The sequence below is a fragment of the Falco rusticolus genome, chromosome 11, assembly GCF_015220075.1.
Source record: "Falco rusticolus isolate bFalRus1 chromosome 11, bFalRus1.pri, whole genome shotgun sequence".
Lineage (NCBI taxonomy): Eukaryota > Metazoa > Chordata > Aves > Falconiformes > Falconidae > Falco > Falco rusticolus.
The window spans coordinates 12,521,829-12,544,332 of record NC_051197.1 but is presented as its reverse complement, the minus strand read 5'-3'; the positions used below and the strand labels follow the sequence as shown (position 1 = coordinate 12,544,332).

The 22,504-nt window shown below is 49.6% G+C and overlaps 1 protein-coding gene across 14 annotated transcripts in view; it reads left to right on the top strand.

The window, feature by feature from the left end:
• PTPRF (protein tyrosine phosphatase receptor type F) overlaps nt 1–22,504 on the top strand; it is a 392,629-nt gene that overhangs the window by 314,792 nt on the left and 55,333 nt on the right. For 6 of the 14 annotated variants that reach the window (XM_037403535.1, XM_037403536.1, XM_037403537.1 and 3 more), the window contains 7 exons: nt 1,138–1,407; nt 4,206–4,787; nt 5,339–5,472; nt 6,493–6,637; nt 11,839–12,144; nt 15,080–15,273; nt 21,956–21,982. In XM_037403535.1, coding sequence (XP_037259432.1) covers nt 1,138–1,407; nt 4,206–4,787; nt 5,339–5,472; nt 6,493–6,637; nt 11,839–12,144; nt 15,080–15,273; nt 21,956–21,982 — 1,658 coding nt within the window. The remainder of the gene's footprint in view (nt 1–1,137; nt 1,408–4,205; nt 4,788–5,338; nt 5,473–6,492; nt 6,638–11,838; nt 12,145–15,079; nt 15,274–21,955; nt 21,983–22,504) is intronic. The other 8 variants (XM_037403550.1, XM_037403547.1, XM_037403546.1 and 5 more) reach the window with 3 other exon arrangements.

The window sequence follows — 22,504 nt, the reverse complement described above, 5'->3', positions numbered from 1 at the left end:
TCCGCCAGCCCGGCGCACTGATGGAGGAGTGTAATGGGAGGGAGAGGCTCCTCGGGAGCCGGTCACTGTGAACCCAGCCAGTGCTCTGGGGCTGCCTTTCTGGTGGAGGAGTCTAGAGGAGAGCAGGGCTGCTGGGCGAGACACATTCAAGCAGTTTCCCTTTTTAACTACAGACTAAAATGAGCTTGCCCAGAGGAGACAAAGATTTACCGAGCACAGTTGTTTCTCTACCCTTGCTTAAATAGGCCCATAACACTAACCCTGAAGAAGGGGCCTCATTTCTCAGTGTCATTTTCCTGACGGGAATGCATATGGCAGGCAGCTTTAGAGCTTTATTGTAGCTGAGAGTTGCTTACAAATAAGTCTTGAATGAAATACCCAGCAAGGGATTGATATGAAGAGAAGCTGTGCAATGAAATAAGGAGGAATACATCTCCCGAAGTGCTGCCACAAAGGTGGGGAGGGTTCTGCCAGCCCAGCTCTCTTCTGTCAAAATGGATATGATCTCACATCTGTCAGGATTAGTTCTCTCCTGCCCAGCAAGGTGATCTGTTCAGGCCCTGACAATGTCATGCAGCTCTGGTGACTATTTTTTCTGAGCCAAGGTAGAACCTGAGTTACATTTTGAAAGGAATTATATTTTATTTAGCAGCGCACGTGTGCTAATTCAGAAAGAAACCCTTTTGCTGCTCCTGCCCAAAACCTGTGAGGTTTAGGGGATGGTTAGCTTTACTCTAGAGCTAATAAATTGAGCAGGTAATTCCATTTTGCAGAGCTTCAGTGGGCCCTGCACAGAGAGAGTGTGTGACTGGCATTTGTGCATGCTCTCTAATTAGAGGGATGTAATTTAAATGGAGGAATGTTTCATGTTAGTAATATGATTTCAAAAGGCTATGTTTGGAGGGAACGGATTGAGCTATCCCTTAATGAGTTCTTCTAATAAGATGCCAGTGGCTAAGGAAGGAGAGAAAAGTGCGTGTAATTTGGCAAAGCAGTGAACAGCTTTTGCACTTCATTTTATCTGTCCTGAGGCATAGACAGGCAAAAACGCTGAACCCCCCTCACATACCCCCACAATGCAACTGGGTGCTCTCTGCTGGTTCTGTGACCCTACTAGCTGTCTCCTCCTTGTTTCAGTGCGGCGTGTTGCTCCTCGATTCTCTATCCCTCCAAGCAACCACGAGGTGATGCCTGGAGGGAGCGTGAACCTCACATGCGTGGCAGTAGGTGCTCCGATGCCCTACGTGAAGTGGATGGCTGGTGTGGAGGAACTGACCAAAGAGGATGAGATGCCTGTCGGTAGGAATGTCCTGGAGCTGAATAACATCATGCAGTCTGCCAACTACACCTGCGTGGCCATCTCCTCCCTTGGCATGATTGAAGCCACAGCCCAGATCACTGTCAAAGGTAAGGAATTATTCCTCATGGTGCCCCTACTTTGGTTTCAGCGGTATAGCCCTTTGCCAGAGTGTTTTTGGGTGCAGCCAACTGACTGCAGTCTCCTCTCCTGTGACTTTTCCACCTTGCAAGGAAGGTTCCCAAACCCATAACTTCGTTTTTTTCTTGCTCACAGTATAGCGTTTGGTTTGGAGGTTATTTCCTCTGCGTGTGGCATGATGGGCAACAGGCTTGTGGAAGGCTAGCTCCCTGTTATGCTGTGAGGGAACCTCATTGAGTCTGTGCTCATCCCAGCAATTTCTGGCTTGTTCAGTGCATCAACAGGATCAGCTCCACACAGCAGCAGGCTGTCCCAGGGCAGGGGTCTGTGGATGTCTGCACTCAGAGAGCTGTTTGCACAGACATGTCCTCTTGCAGTAAGAGCAGGACAAGAAGGTTAATCCTAGCAATGTGAGGTGTCTGTGGGCCTCACCAGAATGAGCATCCTCCCCCCATGCAGGGGGGACATATACGCGTTTTAAAATTGTTGCATATTCCTCTGTCAATTTTGGTTTTTCCCTTACTGCTCTGCCTCTTTCCCTTTCTCTTTCTTTTGTTGCTGCCCCTAAGGCATGCTTTTTGCTGCCGTTTCACAGGTAGCTTTGCCCCAGAGAGGACGTTATTGCTGATTGCTGACCGCTGGGTACAGAGCAGCCGACCCACACAGCTCCCCAGTGGGAGGCTGAAGTACATGTCCTGCCTTTCCCATCTGGGGCCAAGCAGGTCTCCACTATCCCTTTCCTCCTCTCCTTGCAGTTGATTTGTAGCTCACGTTTCCACAGATAGGTTATCTTTTGAGTCTGTCTGTTCTTGCAGGCCCCCTCATGCACTTTGGTCACCTTCAGTGCAGAGTTCCTGCTTGAACAAATCACAGAATTGAGTGTTACCCCTCTATGACCTGGAGATTAACAGCAAATTCTCTTTTCCCTGGTGCTGTTCAGAGGATGCTTTTAACCTTAGCCATACACCACTCTGTTTACTCCCAGCACCTGCTAGTCAGTACCTTTTCCAGCCCCCATTTTCTTATAGAGCTCAGAGGTTGCCTTGGTTGTAGTACATACCCAAGAGTGTATAGAAGAAAGGGGCATGATGGGGAGGAGGTTTGGATGTGGAGGGAGGAGGCAGGAACTGCACCATTGCACTTATCGTTCCCAGTATTTACCTCTTTGTACCTGCGACAACTCTGCCTTGCTCGTTCTTGGGTGGACATGATACACCCACTGCTGCCCCAGGTCTGCAGAGGCCCCCAGGACAGGGAGCAGTCTGCTCCGCTCCTTCGGCCCTCTGCCTTCTTCCTTGTTTCTCTGTCTGCCTTTTCTGCACCTTCACTCTGGACATCTTTCTCTGTCCCTAACTCCTTTGCCCAGTGTTGCTTCTCCTGTGCTTGCTGGTAAGTAGACTGTTTACAGGGCAGATAGGAGAAGCAAGATGACGCAGAGCTGATTGCAGTAAGCACATTGAAGGTATCAGACCTGCCCTTTGCTCACATGCAGGCTGCACACCCAAGAGCTGGCAAGTCAGACTTGCAGCTCTCCAAAGGAAAGGGTGGATGAGTGTCATCTGTCCTTGAAAGCTTGAGGGAGGCTGCCAATTTCTTGGATGCTGTAGGAAATGTGTTGTTTCAGGCTGTAATATTGGGTGGGATGTGTTTGCCCTCCCCGAGCCCTCCATGGGTAGTGGTGTGGTGTCTAGTTGCGGGTTGCATGCCCCTCCCACCCATGCCAGTTCAGCCCTCACTGATTTTCTCAGTATTCACATTGCAGTAGCACTGCAAAATGGCATCCTCCCAGGCACATAGAGCAGGTATGCTCCTGGGCTGAAGAGCCTGCCCTCCTCAGCTGAACCATGTGGAAACTGGGAACCTGATAGCTTTGCCAAAGAACGAAGTACCTGAGGATCTCAATTTGGGCTGAACGTTTTTCCTAGTTCCTTGTCAAGCACAGCTGCATTACAAGTCACTAATGACTTTGAGTGGTTTGTAGGAGGTTTAAACTTACTGTAGACTTTAATTCAGTTATTGTCTTAAAGTACTTGTGTACTCTGAAAATCTCTCTCACACAGTCTTGTTTCTTTGGTAAAACGGCAAATCTGGAAATGTGTCCTTGCAGTAGTTGTATTCTCATTAAGACTTCAGAGGTGTCAGTGTCACAGAGTTCTTGTGTAACAGTTTATTGTCTGGTTGCAGTTTGACACACCACCCATGAAATACTGGATGTGGAAGTTGGTAGTTTCTCTGGCTGTATCCCTCCTGAGTGGACTTTAAGACCTATAAGGCATTCCCCCATCCACCCATCTTAACAGCACTGTCTGTGAACTCTCTGTAGCCTAAGATGTTGTCCTGTGGAAGCAGGAGCATAGCTCCAGATGACTTGTGGTGCTCCGATCACTTTACTGTATCCCTTTGTAAATCAGCTGTACAACTGCCTTCAGGGACCAGCCCAGCCCAGAAGACACCTTCCCACTGCCAGCTGAACCCCCATGATAGAAACATTCCTGCATCCCCTTTGAATAACCTTTATGTAGCCTGCTGCTGGTAACTGCGTCAAGCACGTCTAATAACATGATTGCTCTGTTTATCCTTCCATTAAGAACCACTTCAAGCAATATATGGTAATATAAAAATGCATGTTCTAGAGTATGAAATGATTTCTGCCTTTTAAAGAAAAATGTTAATGGGAGGTGGCAGCTCCATTTTTATCCCTGTGCACATAGCAGGGTTTGAGCTGACTGAATTATTTAAATCACACCTCTCTGCCTTCCAATTGCAGCACTGCCAAAACCTCCAACAGAGCCATTAGTGACTGAAACGACGGCTACCAGCGTGACCCTCACCTGGGATTCAGGCAACTCTGACCCCATTTCATATTACGTCATCCAGTACAAGCCTAAATCATTGGAGGGTCAGTTCCAGGAGGTGGATGGAGTGGCAACAACTCGCTATAGCATAGGTGGGCTCAGCCCCTTCTCGGAGTATGAGTTCCGAGTCATCGCAGTCAATAATATTGGCAGAGGTCCCCCCAGTGAGCTGGTCGAGGCCCGGACAGGAGAGCAAGCTCCTTCAAGTCCACCCCTCAAAGTCCAGGCACGGATGCTGAGCGCCAGCACCATGCTGGTCCAGTGGGAGCAGCCAGAGGAGCCAAACGGACAGATCCGAGGGTACCGCGTTTACTATACCACTGACCCGCATCTGCCTTTGAGCATGTGGCAGAAACACAACACTGATGACAGCCACCTCACCACTGTGGGGAGCCTCATCACAGGGACCACATACAGCATCCGCGTCCTGGCATTTACTTCAGTGGGTGACGGACCCCCTTCAGACATCATCCAGGTCAAAACACAGCAGGGAGGTACGTATGGAGTGAAGTGCCATGGCTGCATGTCCGCCCCAGTGGTGTGCAGCTCAGCTGTGTGTCTGATCTGCACCAACCATTGCAACCGCTCTTGGTGCCCAAATGGTTGCATGTCAGAGTGGCATCCCTGCCCACAGCCATCAGATTTAAGCTGTAAGCTTGTCCTGGTATCAAGGTCTGTGTAAGCAACACAGACCACGGGGTCTTTTTCTGGGGTACGGTGCTAAAAATGTGAAAGAAGGTCCTGGACATGGATGTTGTCCCCTGTGTAACTGTACTGGGCCTTTCTGGGGTCTGAGTACAGAAGGAGCTGGCATGCAGTCAGGAGCTGGAAGTGAGCACAGTTCCCAGCGTCACCTACCTGGGTCCCAGAGGTGCTTGGTTGTTGCCTGGGTTGTCCCAAAAACACAGTACAGGGGAGAGGGAAGAAGGGAGGGTCCGGAAGGAATGAAAAAGGATCCTTGCAAGGCAAAACACAGACTGTACAAACCGTGCAACTTCTTTCCCAGCATCTGCCTCCTGGCACTAACCATGTGTTTGGTCCCCAGTTCCTGCCCAGCCAGCTGACTTCCAGGCAGAAGCAGAGTCTGATACACGCATCCTGTTGACGTGGCTGCCTGCCTCTCAGGAACGCATTACTAAATATGAGCTGCTCTACTGGGAAGGGGAGGATGGCACTCAGGTGAGGATCATGCCTCTATCAGCAGCATTTGGGGCTGGTTATCACAATTCAGCTGCTTGGGAAGGGTGTCTGCTTCAGCTGGGGCAGCACCAGGATTGTTTCTTCTGTGTGTTTCTTCTGTCTCTGGTGTGTGATAGGAGTATGACAATCTCTGTCTGGCTTCTGTGTAAGTGACCTCAGCAGCTTGTTGATGCCCAGCAAAGTAGCTAGTGACTGGTTTGGGACTGAAAAGGCTCTAGAATACCATGACACCATCCCTGAGGCATCCTTACTGCTGGTGCCTTTAAACAGTAGGGCTACTAGGTGGGTCTGAAATGGTCTCCAATATGTGTCTGCAGCTCCAGGACTGGTTGCACTTAAGTAGACTGAGGGTGGCCTATAGAGAGCCCTTGCACATTTACTGCCAGGGCCTAAAGGAAGTCCAGCTCTAAATATATCAAAAAGTAGTGCTGGCTTCAGGGCAGCACATTGAGAACTGTGCCATGGCAGCATCACAGTGTCCCATGGTCCTCTCTGCCTCCTGTATATATAGTGGCATGAGAGCTGCCAGAAATAAGTACTCTTCAGGTGAAGCAGCAGCAAAGCGAGGCCTTTACCAGCACTGTTTAGGTGCGTTAGACATCCTGACTGCTCCAGCACAAAGGCTTTACTCTGTCTCACAGGCAGACACTGTCTGTTGAGAGGAAACAAACACGTGTCCTGTGCCCCTCATCTGAACTGTATAGCTGGACTCAGCATTCCCACAAAGCTGTCAGGCAGTGAGTGCAGTCTGGCCACCAGGCCGTGTAGCCTGGCTGTCAGAGAGGTCTGCTTCCCTGCAGCGTCCTTGTGTTTCACCCAGGAACCTGCATGCCTTAGAGTCCTGCAGGACTGCCGCAGGTTTGGCAGCATGGCTGTGATTTTCTGTGGGGCCAGAATGGGTGAAGGGGCTGCTTATGCCCTTGGCACTGGGAGCTGAGCACTGACTTTTCTGTGTTCTCCAACTACACCAAATAACCTGTATTTCCTTTTATTTGCCAGCAAAAGTTGGAGTTTGACCCAACTTCCTCATATGCCGTGGAAGGTCTCAAACCAGACACTCTGTATAAGTTCCGCCTGGGTGCCCGCTCAGAGCTGGGGGTAGGAGTCTACACCCCCATGATCGAAGCCAGAACTGCTCAATCCAGTAAGTGTGTAACACTCTGCACTACTGAAGATAAAGCAAAAGCAGTTTCCATCACCTGGGCATGGAGTTGCTTGGTGCCACTGCCATTGTGGGTCTGCAGGGACACCTGGCATGCAGTTTGCTAAAAGGTTGTAATGGGGAAAATCACGTGGGGTTTTGGATCAGGGCTCTTTGGCAGAGGGGGTACACCCAAGTGGTAAGTTCTTTCCTCCTGTCCCTTTGATCATGCTGTCTTGCCCCAAGGGTAGATTCATAAAAACTGATGGAGGAGTGAAACAGGCTGGGAAATTGCTTTGGAGAGATTGATTTGAGTGGGTTTGTGCATCTCTATGAATTTACTCCCATGCAGACAAGCTGTCTGGACAGGCAGCATATGGGTGTTTGGCTCTAAATGTGACTGTCTCCAAACCATTGGATTTTCACCCCTTCACTCCCCATTCCAGCTGCCTTGCTTCCGCAGGAGTCCATCCTGGTCCATACACTTGATTGCAAGGTGAGGCATCCTTTGAGGCCAGATGTGCCTGTGGCTCTCAGGCAGCTGGAGGAGTCAGTTTGGGAAGGTGGCTGTTTGCCAGCGTTGTGTGAGCAAGTGAGGCTGCTGCTTCTGGGACTGCAGCACTAGGGAAAACCAGAACAAGCTGCAGCCGAGTTAATAGAGAGGCTAGATAATGAGGTGACCCAGGCAATATCACTTTCATCCTTGCACTGCCCCATGTGATCACAGAGCAGGAGTTCGCATTGCTCTGATTGGCAGCTCAAAGTGCTGTGCATAAGCAGATTAGGGCTATCAAAGGGCCCTGCGATAAGCTCGTTTTCACTAACGATTTTTGGGCTTGCCATTATGCAAAGAGCATTAAAAGGGGGGGGAAAAAGACATTTCCGTTAGCACCGTCTGTCTGGGATTTACTAGCTATATGGGGTGAGCAGCTGGCAAAGGCAGGCAGCCTTCCCTGCAGGGAGGGCACCAGCATGCACAGCAGCCGAGAGCCTGAGATGGCCATTAGAAAGGGAGCTCGGGCAGGGAAGAGCAGCTCTGCTCACTATTGGAATGACCTTCTCTTTGAGGAAGACTCAGCTTCATTAACATACCAGTTGCAGGGATTCCTCTACCTTGTTAAGTGAGCTAATAGTGCCTTTGTGCTGCACAACAGACAGGTATGAAAATGGACAAAGGTTCAGATCATGCAGTTATAAATATTTGAACATTGAGAACAAATTCCGAGTGTGAGGATTTGTATACCTATTTCAGATAGCTTTTGTATTGATAGGCAAAGGTTGAGGCAACTCTCCTGCCACTTAAATTTAATTCCATCAGTGGATGCTCTTATCCTTGAACAGACTTAATCAGAGACGGCTCCATGCATAAATGAGTCCTTCAGAGTCTCACAACAGTCCAAGTAAGAGAAACCTTTGCTTCATGGCTCTTCAAGACAAACATCTTCGCATGCCCTACTCCACGTGCTGTCTGCTCATAGGGGATCTCATACTGGTCTGTTTTTAAAGTTGTCACTTCACTGGCCAGTGGAGCAGTAGCTTACTGGTTCCGGCATCTGTTTAGTAAGAGAAATGTGCTAAGGTTGGAAGACATTTGACCAAAAGCCACAGGAATACCTCAGTTTGACCAATGAAATGCTCCTTATATCAAGGACCTAACAGTTTTATCCCCGAAGTGGCTGGATCTTGGTTTACAGACCCCTACTTGAGAAGATTTCTGATGGCACTCTACTCTGAGAAGAGTGCTTGGCAGTTACTACTGGGCAGTTCGGTGAGGATGACAAACCACTGGCTGAACAGTCCCAGGGCAGGGTAGTGGGGGTCTCAAAGTGAGCAGGTCTTTCAGAAAGCTCTGCTTTAGCCCAGCAGAAGTTGTGTGCACAATGCACAACTTCCAGGTAGAAATTCATTGGTCTGCACTTAGCAATACCTCACGTTAGATGGTTGGGTCGGTCCCCTGTGGCCTTAGAACTTAGAGAAAGAGTGTTGCTCCTAAATTCAAATTTGTCTCCTTCCTGCACTCCCATCTGGTTGCCCTGAGAAAGGCTGTTAGACCTTGGAGGCTGACATGTTCAGGTGGGACACAAATTGCAGGAGCAGTCAGACTCCTGCTTTCCAATGAGCCTGTCTTCAGGCTCTGTTCCTGGCCCTGATAAACCAGTCCAGGGTAAGGTAGGAGGTGCATCATCGCTAATGAGTCACTATTGGGCTGGAGAAGGATGTCTGTATTGCTGCTGCTGGGCTTTTCTTGTGGCATCTCTGCTCAGGAGTGGCAGGGATGCTTGTCCAGGAAGGCCAGAAGGATGCAGTGCCCCTTTGCACCTCTCCAGCAGCACAGCTCAGACCGCATCTCCTGAGAAGACAGCTGACTTGGGGCTGTCTTTCCTGCTAAGCTGCTTGCTTAGTTGCTGGGCACCCTGCAAAAAGTACAAGCACCGCTGCTTTGAGGGACTGAGGAACACAGGGGAATTTTCCAGGAGTCTGCAGTGCCTCAAGGCAAACAGTATGATGCAGGAGAGGAGCATCAGCTCTGTGCCCATCAGACCTCAGCATTAAAATGCTGCTCTCACTTGAAATATGAAGGTGGGTCTTAAGGCTGCCTTCTCCCTAGCTTAAGGACTAGGTGGGCTGGATGGGTGCACAGGGCTGCTGTGGGCTGGTGGGGGAGGCCAGTGTGAGTAGCCTGGAGGCAGCAGAGGTTTGCACAGTGTGCATGTGGGTGCATCTGTGTGTGTGGGTACATGCTGGCCACCCAGTCTGCTCCTGGCTGGCCCCCGGAGGGACAGTTCCACTCCTTGTGCATTTTAAGTTGATCCTGCTCATGTTACCAAGTTTTATTTTGCTTTCTTTAAGTGTTAATCTGAGTTTTTGCCTTGCATGTCATGTGTGTGACTCTTACCCAGTCAACAGCCAATGTCTGACCTGCCCACACTGCCAGCCAAAGCTGCTTTTGGAGAAGGAGCTCACTGCTGCATCCCGAGGGATGCTGTGAAGGCCCAAAGGCAGAACAAGTCTCTTATGTGAAGGGCCTCTCTGAGACAGTGGCAAAGGAAAGGCTTGCCAAGCTCCCTCCATGTGTGTCATCTGTCCCCTCTGAGGGATGCCACCAAGCACTGTGTCTACTGTATGCCCTCCCTGAATTCACTTTTGGTGGAGCTTTGGTGCTATAACTTCCTGCTGTCTTCCCTGCCACTTCTCTGCTGATTAACCAAAAGAGCGTGAGGATTCATTTTTCTACTCCTGCTCCCTTCCAATATATCAGATGACAGGGCCGATCCCGCTCTGCCTCCCACTCATCGGCAACTGTTTTCCTCCACGCATTGCTTTGACTTCTCTTTCCTCCAGTGTAGCCCCCATAGCAGCAGCCTGACTCTGCTCAGGCATCATCTCTTCCAGCTCCATCACTGCTCTCCCTCCATTTTTCCTGTCTCCAGGCTTCCCAGCCCAGGCGTCAGGGATGGGCCCAGATCCCAGACGTGGGCACTAACAGTTAACATGCAGCCTGTGACTGCCTCTGCAAGCAAGTGGGCCTTGTTCTCAGCGTGCAGAGGTCACCAGTGGTATTCAGAGGTCCTGCTTGTCCCCGGCTTTCCCAAATCTTCTCCCACTGCCAACCTGTGCCCAGCAAAGCCAAGGCACAATCGTTGGGTGCTTTAGTTATCTGATGTCCCTGCTGCCATCTGGAGTAACGTAGGTTGTGTTCACCTTTGTGCAGGCGGTGAGTAGGCAGGCTTGTCCCTGTTCCTTGGGAAGGCTGGCTCTGGTGCACCGATGGCTTCAACTGCATCATGGGGAAGCGCACCAGCCTTCTTTCAGGCATTTCTAGGGTTCTGGGTGCAGTGAAAAATAGAAGTGGCCTTTCACCTGCCGTGGCAAAGCAAGATGCCTTGTACTTCATTTTCGCTTGGCCAAACAGCTTCTTACCCTTAGAGCAACTGTGTGTGCTTTTTTTGTGTGATGGTGCCCTCTCTGCTTAGGGCTCTTGCCTTCTGCGCAAGCACCCAGGAATGCACCCATCTCCTTTATGCCTTCCCTGACTGGGTGGGCTCCCTTCCTCCTCCAGCCTTCCACCCTTGCCTTCTGTACAAGCACGCTGTCTGCCGCGTGCCTGGGTAGTGAGGCCAAATGAGAGAGCGCTGCTGCCGCCGTGAGAGGGCTCCCATGCTGCTGGGGCCCTGTTGCAACAGGACAGCAGTTCTGCAAGGCTGGAGAAGGGGGTTGAGCCAGCCAAGTGTCCTAGAGATGCTCTGCTTTGTCCAGGTCATTGTCTCCTTTCCCAGTCCCTCTCTTCCTCCCAAGATTTGTTTAGCTGCTCTTCCCCAGCAATGCTGTGTGGAGGGGGCTGCTCCTCATACTGATGAAAAGTATGGCCAGATCCCATTCCTCCCCGTGTGGCCAGTTAACATTGCTGGGGCTTAGAAGTTAACACAAACTGCTGGTGGTTTTTGCCTGGGAGGGAACAAGACCTGCCTACCTTCCCCTGCACGGCTCCATAGGCCAGGAAGCTACTGAGGCAGGTAACCAGTTTGGCAGGCATGAAGCAGTTGGTCTTAGGTACTAGGCACACGTGTGAAGCGGCACAACCATGTTATCTCTAGTTTCCACGTGGTGCCTGGCTCCCACCTGGGTCAGAGTGCTGCTCACAGCTGATGATCACAATTTCAAAGCCCACCTGGATGCACTCCAGCCAACCTCCATCACCTGCTTTCCCTACCCTCTTTTCTTTCCTCCACTTGTCTAGGAGCAGGTTTTCGCAAGCCTTTGTACAATCTGGTGTGTGAGCTTCCCTTCTGCCACTCTTGCCTTCTGTAGCTTCCTACCTCTTCTGGTTTCCATCTGCTTCAGATCTTCACTGAAAGCATCTTTCTTCTCCCTACCTTTCTCTCTTTCCCCCCAGCCATTTGTTCCTTCCTTCACTGCCATTTGTTGTGTTTGGTAAAGTAAGCGTCCAGAACTGCTTTGGGAAGATATGTTCTCTGATACAGAACAGCACTTCTGTCTCCACACTGTTCATCAAGTTTTCAAATACAAATTGCCCCTAGTGCCATCTTTGATGATCTGCAAGGAAGGCAGGAGGTTGACCAGGAGGCTGCTGGCTGAATGTGTATGTTCAGTGCTCAGTTGGCTGGGTAAAAGTTCCCTGTGCATTTTGGTTTGTCCTTCCACTCATTTCCCTTCATCTCCCCACTTCATTTATTTATCCCCAGCCCCCTCCGCCCCACCCCAAGAAGTTGAGTGTGTAAGCACCAGCTCCACTACCATCCGGGTAAGTTGGGTGCCACCGCCTGCCCAGAGCCGCAATGGGGTCATCACCCAGTACTCCATTGCCTACCAGGCAGTGGAAGGAGATGACAACACCAAGCATGTGGTGGATGGCATTGGACGGGAGCACTCCAGCTGGGAGATCAAGGACCTGGAGAAATGGACCGAGTACAAGGTGTGGGTAAGGGCTCACACCAATGTGGGTCCAGGACCGGAGAGCATCCCCGTGCACGTGCGCACTGACGAGGATGGTAGGTGTTACTGAACAGCTCCTTCAGCTACTGCCTTGAGGTAACCAGGACTCTCCTAGCCGAGTTGCTGGAAGGGGGAAAGGGAATGGGGATACTGGCCTGGGAGTGCTTTTCAAGCAGGACCAGAGGCTGTTGGGAGCAGCGCTTTGGTCAGCTGCTCCAGGGACTGGGTCTCCACAGTTGCCCTGGAGTGGAGTAGGGGAATTGCTCTGCTGGCCCTCGCTGTGATATATGATGGTTGCCTCCAGGCTGTGGGTCAGATGTCCTGGCATGGTCCCACAAGGGTCCTGCGTGTATTAGCAATGCTTCCTGCACGCATGAGGAGGCATTACGCTGCTTTGCCATTTTGGATTTCTAGTGTTCGGTGGTGGTGGTTTACATTTTACTGAAGGTAATGTGAGTTCTCACAGCCAAAGGCTTCTCTCACATTATGAGATCGGGACTTAAAAGTTTACTTGTTGACCTGAAATCCGGCAAACTAAAGAGGGGAAAAGAAATCCATTTGAAACTTGTAGATATTGCAGGAAAGCTGCTTCCTTGCTCAGCTTCCAGGCAAGCCACAGCTTATATAAATCTGTTCTTCTGCTCAAGAGTCAGAATCCCACATGTACAGAACACTTTACTGGATACGACAGCTTTAAAGAGAAATTGCTTTGTATTAGCAGGGCTGTCAGTTATGTCATCATGACTTAAGCCATTTCCTTTGAAAGTGCCAGAGCTCAGGGTGACAGTAGGAGCTTCCATGGCTTCATGCTGACCCCAGAAGCTGCAGATTTAATGGGAGAAGAAAGACATGCAGCATCCAGGCAAAGAAAGGACGATCTCTGCATTGCCCAGTCAGCATAGCAAATTGAAACCAGACATGTTACAGTTTCCCTAAATGGGCTGCCACTGTCCCCCATGTCTCTGTGGCCCTGGGAAGTGGCATCTGGGAATGCTCTCTGACTGCATTCCTGGGCTTGCAAACACATCTGTGTGTGTCCTGCTGCCTGTATTGTTTGCTTCAGTTCTCATTCAGCAGAGTTGTAGCCCGGGGAAGCTGCTACCCCAGAAATGTCGCAACAAGCTCTCTCAGTTAGTTTTCAGGCACCATGGTTGGACGTTCCAGCTTAGCTGTCAGGAGCGATTTCATATCCCTCTGACATGCCGATGCTCAGTAGATACCCATGAGGAAATGAGAAATGCTAAACTGATGTGAAAATGAATTGTACTTCCCAATTTTGGGTTTCAGATGCAGCACATACTTCCCATAATGGGGTAGGATAGTGTTCCTTGAAACACTGTGGTCTGCTCATATTCACATCTTTTCATATCCCTGCAACATCCCTGTATCGCGCCCCGCCGAGGCCTCCCCCCTTCTCGTGCCAGCAGACCTCGACACACAGTTTCTGTCTGGTTCTCAGGGAGGATCTTGTTTTTTGCTTGGACTCCCAGCTGTGTGTGTGGGCAGGTGTCTTGCTAGGGCAGGAGAGCCCTGTGGCTTGTGCAAGGTCACTGCGCTAAGTGAATTGTGGATTACAGCGTAGGCTGCTCCAGCCAGAAGGTGGTAACTATTCAAGCACAGCCCCCTCCATTCCCATACCTTGAGGTGGCCTCATGGTGCTAAAATGCTCCATTCTTCTTTTCTCTATTTTATTTAATTATCTACAATTAAGAAGGACATCTGGGGAAAATAATGAATTGCCCTACAGCTTAAAAACTGTGCTTACCTGCTGGGTAGCTGTTTCATCCCATCTAGTTGGTTGAAATAGTAATACTCATTATGTCTGCTTGTCAGCTACCCATCCCAAATCTATCTAATACTTATTATTTGTTGCTGTGTTGAGAATTAGGGTATACGGGGTTCCAAACCCCTGGATTTTCCCAGGCAGTGGAGGGTGGAAAGGGTCCTGCAGTAGAGGTGCTAAGATGGAGCTCAGGTCCTTCATTCGGGTGCTGGGCACTTGGGTAGCAGCGGTATCCCCCGCAGGGCGTGCAGACCTCTTCCTCCCAGCTGCTTCAGCCAGAAGGAGCTTTCCGGGAGCAACCAAGAGGCTAATTTTTTAGCATTGACATTTTTGTCACAGTCAATGCAAGAGCAAAAAGTAATAAGGAGGTAATTTTTCCAAATGGTAAATAAGGGTATAAATACATTTTTAAACGGGCCTCACCTTGCAAGAAAATTGATATTTTCTGGGCAGTGTAATTTTTCATTTTATTATCAAAAAGCATTCAGCTAGCCATGCATGAAATACAGTCCCCAGAGCTGTCACAATCCCCACAGGCCCCTTTATCTGGCTGAGTTCAGTGACTGCTGTCTCTGAGCTCTGGGTTATTGTTTTAGGATGGTGCTTTTCCCCCTCATTAACCTCTTGCTGTCACAGGGGAAGAGCACGTGTGCACTCTGGCTGGTGGCAGGTACCAGGGCTCCCCGAAAGGCAGGCTTGGCTCCCAGTCACACTACCTGGGGCTGTTGGACTGCGTTTAAATGTATGCAGAGGGATCTGAGAGGAAGTGTTGTGACAGGCAGGATGCAAAGAAAGCTTCAAAACACCTGCCTCTGCTGCAGGGCACCCTGAGCTGCAGTTGGTTACATATTCTTCATATTCTGTTATGTTGTTGGATTATTCCTTGCTCCCCTACTGCTGGAGACTGAAGGGGGATAGAAGGACCTTGGGTCTGATCCAGCACAGTGGCTTTTATTAGGGGTGCTGCTGCGTATCACAGTCATGCTCTCTCCTACTTCGCATAGAAAACATGCTTGGATGCTGGGAAAGGGTCAGGGATATGGTTACGCTGGAAAACTGCAGTATTACGACCTCCTGGGCAAGCACGGGGCACTTGTGTCAGCAGGACCATCCTTGCAGTGAGCTGGAGGGGAGGTAGCAAAGGAGTGAGAGGTAGCTGACAGCGGTTGTGTGGTACCTGCTAACTGTCTGCCTTGTGTGTGTTGCAGTGCCCAGTGCCCCACCAAGAAAGGTGGAGGTAGAGTCCGTGAATTCGACGGCCATCCGGGTGAGCTGGAAGCTGCCCATCTCTAACAAGCAGCACGGGCAGATCCGCGGGTACCAGGTTACGTACGTGAAACTGGAAAACAACGAGCCCAGAGGACAGCCAGTGATCAAGGACGTCATGCTGTCGGAAGCACAGGTACAGTGTGGGGACTGTGGGCTGGCAGGCATGGCACCTTCCCTCTCTGCGGAGGGCCAGGCTGGATAGATCCAAGTATTCCTTGTACTTTTCCTGTGGCTACAGAGTGTGGGACTCAGCCCTGTCTGAGCAAGGCGAACAGTTTATCCCTAAACTGTGGCTTACAAATGGGTAAAAAGTTCAATCAGGAAAGGATTGCTGTAGGAAAGATGATGTATTGGACAATGCTCCTCTCTTACCCCTTCTCCAACACGTACCTCTCTCTGCCTGCCATGTCCTGTGCAGATGCCAGCTGGAGCAAGCTGTGTTTTGCCAGTCAGTTTATAAACTATTGGAGAGTTCTAAGTAAGCCTTGAGTCCGCTTATTTCATGCTACTGACTGTGTTCAGGGTGAAGCTCCTCTCTTGGCAGTCTACAGGGGTGCTGCCTGCTGGCGGGGCACAGGGGTGTCTCTGCACCGTTGGGTGGGCACAGCACACCAGGCTGGGCAGCCCTCCTCCAGCTCAACAAAGCCTCCCTTCCCTCCTGTTTTCGCAAGGCAGGGACTTGACCTTGCATTGCCTCTTGAAGTCAAACCACCAGTGAAGCCAACTGAGTCTGGGAATGGCTAGGGGGAAAGGAAAAAAAAGTGAGGTGCAAGCCCACACTGCCTGTAAGTGACTTTGCCCTCTGAAATCCCCGTACAACAATTTGCTCATATTTATACAATCTCCTGGATACCCACTGACTGAGAGCTGTGCTCCAGGCATGGATATGCCCTCTGCTCAGCCCAGCAATGAGTAATTGCCTCTTTCCCAGGGTCCAAGGAAAATTTTGGTGCCCTGTCTGATGAAATACAACTCTTCTTTGGAGCAAGGGTCCTTCGTCCTGGATGACCCATGCTGTTCTCAACAAAGATAATCGTATAAATGAAGTACAGGATCTGCTGCTGTTGGAAGCGACGAGTAATCGATTCAGAGCTGGCTTGGTTGAATGATGCCCAATATAAATACTGGAGAGCTGCAACGATTAATTGATCTGTCTTCTGAACGCAGCTGTGAATCATTTATGTGTTTGTCAGTGGGGAGTACAGTGCACAGAGGCAGCTTTACTCCCCATTCATATTCTGAAGGATAAAACACAGTAATAATGTGGAAGGGGAAAACTTTAAGAGAGAGGAAATGCTTTGAGGGTCCTTGCAGTGTTGTCTGGGGCAGGTCTCTGTTTATGTTTCATATGTTGCTTTATTTCAGTCATTAGAAAAGCTGCTTACTGCCCTTTCCTTATTCCAGGAGGGTATAATCTTCTGGGTTGTTTGAGCAATTGATGCTGTGTTGTTCAGCTGGAGTTTGGAGTTAATGGGTTGGTCCCAAGCATAGGTGGCTGAAGTTGGGAATGTTCTTGTTGGTGTTTTCAAATATTTTATGCTTGCCCAGCCAGTTTCATTTTCGCTCCTTACTCATACATTTCAGAGAGAAAAAACCCATGGTAATGTGCAGGAATGAGGATGCCAGAGCCAGAAACTTTCCAAGGAGTGATGGATTTTGCATTATTTTGAATGTGTGCATCAAGGAGGCAAGTTGCTTAAAGCTTCCTGGCCTGCCAGACCACTTACCAGTCTTTTGTATTTGCTGAATTCATGTGGGAAAGTTCTTGGTTGCTATGATTTTATTTGTTCGGGGGGGTTTGTGGTGTGTATGGTGCTGAACTCATCCACTGTAGTTTTTGGATGAAAGCAAAGGCCAGAAGATAGTTGCAGAGAAGTGACTACAGTGAAGGAGTCATATCACTCTTGTGATGACTCTGCAGGAAAGAAGTTTCACTGACTTGGCAGAAGAGATCTTTATTTCCCAAAGGAGTGAGAAGCCAGGCATGACCTGTGCTTGTGATGAAGTACATCTGCTCCAGAAGTTGAAGAACCTTGTAAGAGCTGCCATCTTTCAGTACAGCCGTGCTGTACAAGATGTACAAAGTTGTACTTTGCAAACAGCCAGATCAAACTTTAACAAGTAGTCTTGGAAGAGTTATTTTCCATGGAAGAAAACGAAAAGATTCACTGGAACACTTCTCCCTGAAGGTCACAGGATGAAGATGACCAGAATATAGCTACAGTTCAGTACTCATAAACATTCATGAAGATTTATACCAGTGCACAAGGAGGGAATTAAACTGATTGAAAATCTGGGGTTCAAGAAGAAATTCTCTGGAAATGTAGGCAGAGCTCCTCCTCCTGCCTCACCAGGCTGTCAGCTGATTTTGAGTAGGTATGTACCATGTAATCTGCTTCCTGCAGATGGTACGAAGACACTGGTATTAAAGCTGACTCGTGATTTTTCCTGATTGAAGATGAGAAAGAGAAGAGAGTAAACGAAGATGAAAGGAAAAAGGAAAGGGAACGGAGATGTTAGCTATGCAGATAATACAGATCCTGAGTTTTCAAAACCATTTGAGCAGAAAGGACTAAAACATCAGCAGAGAAGTAGTGGCCCTGGTGCTGGAGAGATCACATTTTATTTTACGGCCTCCTGCCTAGGGAGAGTAATCAGTTCTTAGGAAGGTCCTGCCATGGAGCTGAGGACTCTCCTCCCCTCTGTGGCTGTGCCTGTGACTGATTACCTCCATCAGGCTTCTCTGTGCCTTCCAGTCTGAGCTCTCACCTCCTACTGACAGACTGATGGACAAGCAAATGTGACCATGCCCTGTGGAGAAGCGCCCAGAGAGAGCATGTGTACTGCTGCAGAGCTGGGTCAGATACCCACGCCACCTCCTGCACAGGCACTGCCTATCATGGCTCAGCCAGGTCCCATGGTGGGTGGTGGCAGGAGATTCATTTCTGTGCCCTGGGTCTTGTGCACAACACATCTGAGCACAGAGAAAGCACCTTCGAAAGGAGCAGGGGCACCCGTGCGGGGTCTCAGCTGCACTCCATGACCCATACAAGTCCTCGCCAGCCCGCGGGAGCAGGGGGGACAGCAGGGCCGTGGGGCACAAGCATTAGGTTCTTCAGTGGAGGGGAGGGGTCCGCCTGCTTTCCTTGGTCTCCAATCCCTGGGCGGCTGCTGCGTGTCAGAAGGAGCAGTGGGCTTGATGCCCTCCATCCCTTCCCAGGTGCCAGGACTGTGTGCCCTGCACAGCTCAGCGCTGAGCCTGGAGCACTGGGCACAAAGGAGGCAGCAGGGCCAGGGGAGGACGGGCCTTCCCCCATGCAAGTGTGACTCTGGTTTGCTCCTTCCAAGACAGGCAGCTAGACCCTGCATGAATCTACCTGTTGATCCGTTGTGTCCTGCTGCCAGCCTGCTTGTCCTCGGCCCAGACTGGAACATCTTGAGGGGTGACTTTCTCCCCAGGCTGTAATGTGGCCTCGACAACTGCCTCGGCCCTCGACTGTGCAGTGTATCTGCCAGGGAGCCTGCTGCCTGCATTGCTCTGGGGATGCAGCGTGCACATCAGCCTCGCTGCTCACAGCCCTCTGCACATCCCGCCTGCCCGGAGAGCTTTGCAGCGCTTTTGCTGCTGGGAGCCAGCTGGGTACAGCTGGACGAGGAGGTCAGGCTTTATGGAAAAGAGACTCCTGACACCTCCTCCTACTCCTACTCCTACTCTGCAGGGTTGTGGCAGGGAAGAGGTGTGCTGCCCACAAAAAGGGCTGCAGGCTCACGGGAAGGTTGTGTGGTCTTCGCAGGCAGCGCTTCTCCATCCAGCATGCAGACTGAGCGCACGTCCCATCGGCTTGCTCCAGAAGAGCAGGAAGAAGTAACAGCAAGCACTTCATGCTGTTGGATTGAGATCAAAGGAGGAAGGGGAAGCAGAGACTTCTGTTCTCCCTGGGCAGTGCCCACCCCAGGCGTAACACAGAGGAATTTACAGCCTCCTTCTTTTGCTGTGTGATAGTCAAGGATCTTTACTTGGAACAACTCCTCATGCATGTGTACTCATCTAGGTAGGAGTCTGGCATGGAGGTGAGATGTACTCTGCTTTGTACGTGGAACAAATCTGAAAGGCGTGATCCAAGAGGCACTTCAGTAATGGACAAAGGTGAGATTCGGGAGCCTTAGACTGCTGCATCCCACAAGCTGAGCACCCAAGATTACATCTGGAGTTCCGCTGTTTTGCCAAAGTCGCTGAAGCTGAGAGGAGAACAATCTCCAGGAGAACCACAGTACCAGCTTCCTGTAGCTGGGGCTGTTCAGGAGGGCATGAGTCTGTCTTTTGCAAGAGCCATGGTTAGGGAAAATGGACATTCCCTGGTGAGACATGACTACGCTGTGCGGTGTTGAAGTGTAAAATGAAATGTTAAGGGATTGCAGCTGCCATAAATACACTCTGTTAGCTTTAGCACTTCCCTGAGCCATCCTGCCTCATGCACACAGCCCTGTCTGAGTTCTTTTTATGACGGCTCCTGGGCTTTTCAGATCAATTTGTCTTACTGACCAACCTTAAACAGTTTAGAAGCAATTGAGCTAGTTTAAGGAAGGAAATGTTTTGATCTGCAGATGATATTTTCATAATGAAACTGAATTTATACGAGGGTATTTATGCAGGCCTGGCTTTTCACTGTTACTCCTCCAGCACAGATCTCAAGGCGTTTCTTTGCACTCTGATCTGATGCAAGATTAAAGTCCGCTGAAACATAAGAGCAAACAGTTTGAACATTAAATACTTGGTCTAAAATCCTAGTGGGTGATAAACTCCCTGCTGTGGTATGAGAGGCTGTGAGATGCAGGAGCCTCCTGAGCCCACGTCCGCTCTGCTGTTCGTTGCGGTGGAGTGTCACCTTCTGCTCCTGCAGCTCTGTGGAGGCATGTTGGGGTGTTACCATCCACGTGGCCCCCATACAGCAGGGACGTGGTGTCAGAGCAGAAGCGTACTTCTTGGAGAAAGAGCTACCAGGCCTTGTATCCTTCCCGTAGTAAGACTTTTGTTTCAGATCAGCAGGGAAGAGCGTGTGGTTGTTGGCCATGGTCTGGGCTGGCTGGCAGAGGTAGAATGTCAACAGCAATGACCTGGGGTGAGCTAAGCATGCGACACTGGAAATAACACCAACTTGTGTGTGGAAGGAGGGCCTTTAGTGACCATAATACTTAGTGAGGGCCTCGGCTTTATAGGAAGTCTTTAGGACAACTTGATCCTTTTGTTGAAATTATATTTTAAGATAGTTTAGGGGGATAGTTCTACTGCAGTCTCATGGCATCAAATAAAGTAACTATAATAAAATCTTCCAGGAACGTTTCTCCAATAGCTGTTTCTTTCTGAATTTAGAGAATAAAATGACAAATATTTTGAAGGTATACCATGTATTTTACTGCTGAGAAGAGTACTCTGCCACTGTGATAGGCTGCAGCCTGTGAAAGCCACCTCAAACAGCCTGACTACAAATGGCAACCTGAGGCTTTAATACCATTTAGTGCTTCTGCCACCCTTGCAGGTTCCCAGGCACTTCAGCAGCGTTAGCTGGACTTCCCGGTGTCCCGAGGAAGTCAGTGTCTGAGCGCCATTTCACAGCTGGCAGCTCAGACTCAGAAGCAAGGCTCACCAAGGCTCACACTGTGTGTCGGGGCAATAATACCTAAATTCCACTTTCATCTCTGTGCTTGAACCCATCGACCGGTGCTTCCTCCAGGCAGTTTTAGTAACCTGAGATGTAACGCATCACCCTGGCTGAGAGTTTGCTGTGATCTCTGCAAACCTGCCTTTGGTGCATCAACCACAAAGAGCAGTGCTACAGGCATGCGTGGCAGCAGCCAAGGTCTGCTAAGTCTCACCACCCCAATGCAGCTTTGATGCTTTAGAACCCCAAATCCAGCCAGAAACCTGCGTGTTCCCTCTTCAGAGCCCTAATTGAGCTGCCGTGGCTGGGAATCCACATGAGTATTTGCTGGGAAATGGTTTGTGTAGAAGTCTTACCTGCAGGGCTGCTCTTGCCAAATGAGTGTTTGCCATTTGGTGTTGTGTAAATTGAGAGTGAGAAGCTGTTTCCTCAGTACGTGCACCAGTTTTAGCCTCGCTGCAAGCCATGCTGCGCCGCTGGAGTGGAGCAGCTTAGTGTGAAGCTCTGTGTAACATCTCAGCCTGTCTTGCACTGTTTACAAGAGACAGCACTTCTTGGTTTCTGAGGTCCCCAGAGCATTTTCTTGAAAATGATAAAGGAAAGAGAGGCTCTGTAGAAGTTGCATTGGTGCTCCGTGGCAGAGTTCCCTCTGAGTTTTATGTGTTGAAGTCTTTGGTTCTCAGCCAAGAGATGGTGGCTAGAGGATCACTAGGACAGAAACTGATGATTAGGCCACAGAACTGTTGTGAGTGACTTGTGGGGCAGCAGTCAGCCCCAGAGCCTTGGTACAAGCTGTCCCTTCTTACTTCTGCTCATGGAAGAGGCAGAAAAGTGCAAACAAAGCCAGAAGGGGAAAGGACTGTAAAGTTAAGAATGATGACCTCTTCACCCATATGAGAAGGAAGTTCTTTGACCCTGTTTGTGTGAATGATCTTAGATCTACTGCGCAGGCTAGCGGCATGTAGAAAATTGCTCTATGCCATTTCTTCCCTTGGCACAGCCTATGCCAAGTGACCCGCTGTGTATAAGTGTTGTAATCCCCCCAACCCAGTCTTGCTAACCCCTGCTGTTGTCATTGTCATTCCCTTCCTACACGTTGCCCCTTAAAATTCTGTGTCTCCATTTTTCTCTCCTCCTTCCTTTCTCCCCCATCAGTGGAGAGCTGAGGACTCCGTCGACCATGTAAGTACCACTTGTGTGTATTCCAGGTTGGAAAAGAGGGGTTTGGTAAATCGATTTGTGAATTTTGTAGACACAGTGCTGTCAAAACATCCCTTTCACTCTCTTAATGAGGCTGGAGAGTTACATTGTGAAACCTTCCACAAGCAGCAAATCCAGAGAAAATTGGCATTTAGATTGCTACTAAATGCAGAAAAGCAATTGACATTTCCTATAATCTGTATTTCCAGCTTGTTGCAGTGCAGTTTTAGGCAAGCTCAAGTGATCGACTCAGAGGTGCATCCTACTTTCTGCAGTAGTTGGCCCACCAAGTTACATGGTAAAATTAGATATATAATCTTTAAGCCACATTGATCATAGTCATAAAAAATAACCTACACTCTCAACCGTGACCTTTGGCTGAAACACAGATAGTAATAAGAAAGCAATCACATTTAAACAGTTAAATCCAATTTTCCCACATAATTTTTAAATATAAACTCGGAGGAACAAAGTAGAAAATGACCTTTTTAGAATCAGCAATTC